Genomic DNA, 3,276 nt, shown 5'->3' with positions numbered 1-3,276 from the left:
CCTTCCACCTCCCCAAGGTGACACAGAGTGGCAGTGCTTCGCTTTTACCTCGGACTTCACGTTCTTCCTCAATCGGTTACATCTGAATTAAAACGACACCTGAATTACACCTGAAGAAAATCCACGTCTAGATACTTAGCTAACAAATAGCTGATTCGAGTTTTGGAGCTTTGACCTTTTTTTGGGTTGTAACACCGAACTGGCACCAAGTGATAAATGGCACCAGCATAAACAAATACCGTGATTAGTCCCTAAGGAAAAACTTCACCACAGTTGACAAGCATCTGACAAGGTGGGCGTGGACACCAGTAAGGACCACCCATCTATGTCCCCAGCACGCACCAGCCCTCCTTAAGCCCACATCACTGCCCCGGGAGACGGGCCTTTCTGGAAGAGCGATGGAATGGGGACAGAGGTGGGCCCGACACGACAGGGGCGGTCTCACCAGGTTGAGGGTCGTGGGGCCAGCAGGGGGCCCCACAGACAGCCCTGCCAGACCCCGACCTGCGGCTCCTGGCCCCGGTGTGTGAGCCCCAGCCCAGGGCAGTAACAACACGCCTCAGATTTCACGCTGTGAACTCTGTCAGCAAGTGCAAGAGCCACCCGTGGAGGAACGAGGCTCTGCAAACACATCGTCAGCGCAGAAGCAACAGGATCACGCCCAGCGGAAGAGCCACATTGGGTTCGAGGCCAGTGGCAGTGACCTAGCAGGTACCCAGGCTCCCTGATGTGGCTGGAGAACACACTCTGCCGCTCGCTCCCAAAGGGCCAGCTGCCGGCTTGTGGTCCAGCGTCGCAGAACGGCCACCGCTGTCTGAGAGGGCGGGGGACGCCCCTCCCTTCCCCACGACACCGGCGTCAGGCCAGACACACCCAGCGACCCAAGGAGCACGTCCAGACCCGAGCTACCAAGTGCCAACGTTCTACTCCTCCCTACCCTTCGTCGTTTTGGAAAATGAATGTTTTTCATTCATTTCTACAAAAACACGTTATTCTTAACAGGCGGCTGACTGCGCACGCTGCATCAGCTCAGCTGCTCCAGACCCTCGGCCACTTCCAAGAGCACAAGGGACTCCAAGGCCAAACACTGAGAATGGCAGGGTCAGCGTCCAGCCCGCCCATGGGTCTACGGCCCCAGAGCCCCTGAAGGCAGGACCCAGTCTGTCCTGTCCTGTGACCGCAGCTCCCAGCACAGGCGGGAAGCAGGACCGGTGGCTGCAGAACCAGAGCAGCCGAGCCCAGTGGGGCCGCGCGCACGCTACCTGGGAGACGAAGTCCTTGTCCGGCCCCTCCTCCCGCTGCTCTGGGCGCCTCACGGCCTCCTCGCACTCCTCCCGGACGCCGTAGGTTTGCGACAGGATCTCCGCGAGGCTGAACTGCTGGTCTGCAGAGGCCATGGACACCCCTGTGGAGGGGACACAGCTGTGTGAGTGCCCCGGCCCGGCCCGCCCGGCCCCATCCTCCCGCTGAGACCGAAGACGGCTGGGGCAACGGACGCGACACAGGCCCCGGTGCCAGCAGGGACGGAGCCCGCAGTGTGTGCGGGGCGTGGGCGTGCGTGGGCGTGCGTGTGGCGGCGTGGGCGTGGGTGTGGGCGTGGGCGTGTGCCTGCACCTGGCTGCGTGTGCGCGTGTGTACACGCTGCTGCTCGCCAGTGTCAGTCGCCTCGTGGGAACTGCCACAGAAGAGCACACCTGGCTAACTGCACACGGATTCCGGGGTGTGGGGATGTGTTTTCCGGGGGGATGTCTGCGAGGGTCTGGGGAGACGGCAAGGGGACACAGGTGAGATGAGCGCCGGGTGAGCCAGCGTGGGACAGGCACAAGGACCACGCCTGGCCCCACAGCACCTGCAGGGCCTGAGCAAGCCCCTCGGCTCTGGAAATGCAGGGGTGACGCTGCACACCCACCTCCATGAGTCACAGTGGGGACGGGCACAGTGTGAAAACACCAACGGGCAGCACGCAGTAGGCCCAACAAACACCTGTCCCTTCTCCTTCAGCAGGGCACAGCAGGGTCGCATGCCCGGCCCAACGGGTGCTGGGTGTTACCAGATTTGGGGTTTTCCCCAAAGGGCCAGGAGTGCTCACTGCTCTCTCTCCTTCTTAGGTTTCAATAAAGTGAATTTTGAAAGAAACAAAGAAACAAAAAAAATAGCTAGATCTCCATCAGCACTAGCCGAGCTGAGAAGGCCAAGGCTGCTCCTCCCCACGGGTCTGAAGCAGAGCGGGGACGAGGGGGTGCTGCAGGGCCAGGCGGGGGTGGGGGGCAGGCGGCCAGCTCAAGGCAGGTGCAGGGCACCCAGGGATGGTGCCCCCCCAGCACCCACTCGGACCTCCTCGGCCCCGCTTTTCTCTCAGACACGGGTGCCCAGAAGCAGGCGCTCTGGTCCCCCCTGGGCCACCCAGCCCCACCGGAGAACAGGAAACAGTCGGGCCACTGTGTCCACACTCATCTGGACTCTAGGGGCCAGTGCGCCGTCTGTTTCGCTGGGCTGAGCGAGCCCTGTCCCTCAGGGCTGCAACGACCCGGGGCAGGAGGCGGCGGGGGCGGGGGAGGCACCTGCTGCTGTCGGCAAGCCGGGCTCCCTGGTGCACAGGCCGGGGCTGAGGCGGGGGGCCACGCGAGGGCTCTGCCCCTCCAGTGAGGAGGCCTGCGGAGGAAGAAGGCAGGGTCAGCTTGGCAGCCCGGAAGCCTCCATGCTCCCGGGGGCTTCAGGGAGCAGCCCCCTCCGGGCTGGGGGAGGAGGGGACTGCGCGTGAACGTGAGCGGCTGCAGAGGCGGGAGCAGCAACAGGCACACAGAGTGGGTCCTGTGGCTGCGGGAGTCGCTCCCCCGCCCCGAGTCACCCACGCGGATCTGTGGACACGCGGGCCCGCACGGGGGTGCTGGTACCCCGGGGTCCTCACCTCTGAGGAGGGAAACAGCACCCACGGGGGCTGCGATGAACCTGGCACAGTCGGGAGCCAGCGGCGGTTATCGCCTGCCCAGGACACAGGGACTAGGTGACCTGGTCCACACACGGCCCTGCTGCACATACCCAGCAGCATTCACCGCCGCCTGTGCCAGACACAGCCGTCCATGGGGACAAGGGTCCCAGCCTCCAGGAACGTGAATCTTCAGAAGGCACATAGCGGCTTTGGGGAAATCGGGCATCTCCTCCAAAAGTAAAGAGTGACCGAATGACCAGCATTTAACTCTACTCCAGGGTACGACCCCAAGAGAACTGGAAACACACACCCACGCCGACCACGCGTGCTCACGGCAGCCGACTCAC

At 63.2% G+C, this 3,276-nt stretch overlaps 1 protein-coding gene across 1 annotated transcript in view; it reads right to left on the bottom strand.

The window, feature by feature from the left end:
• Window positions 1-3,276, bottom strand: part of MIER2 (MIER family member 2) — a 25,626-nt gene that overhangs the window by 19,839 nt on the left and 2,511 nt on the right. The window contains exons 2-4 of the mRNA XM_011375247.2: window positions 2,909-2,982; window positions 2,562-2,652; window positions 1,263-1,405 (exon numbers count right to left, since the gene is read on the bottom strand). Coding sequence (XP_011373549.1) covers window positions 1,263-1,405; window positions 2,562-2,652; window positions 2,909-2,982 — 308 coding nt within the window. The remainder of the gene's footprint in view (window positions 1-1,262; window positions 1,406-2,561; window positions 2,653-2,908; window positions 2,983-3,276) is intronic.

This window comes from Pteropus vampyrus, unplaced genomic scaffold (genome assembly GCF_000151845.1).
Source record: "Pteropus vampyrus isolate Shadow unplaced genomic scaffold, Pvam_2.0 Scaffold267, whole genome shotgun sequence".
Classification (NCBI taxonomy): Eukaryota; Metazoa; Chordata; class Mammalia; order Chiroptera; family Pteropodidae; genus Pteropus; species Pteropus vampyrus.
This window is presented reverse-complemented; position numbering and strand designations above follow the sequence as displayed.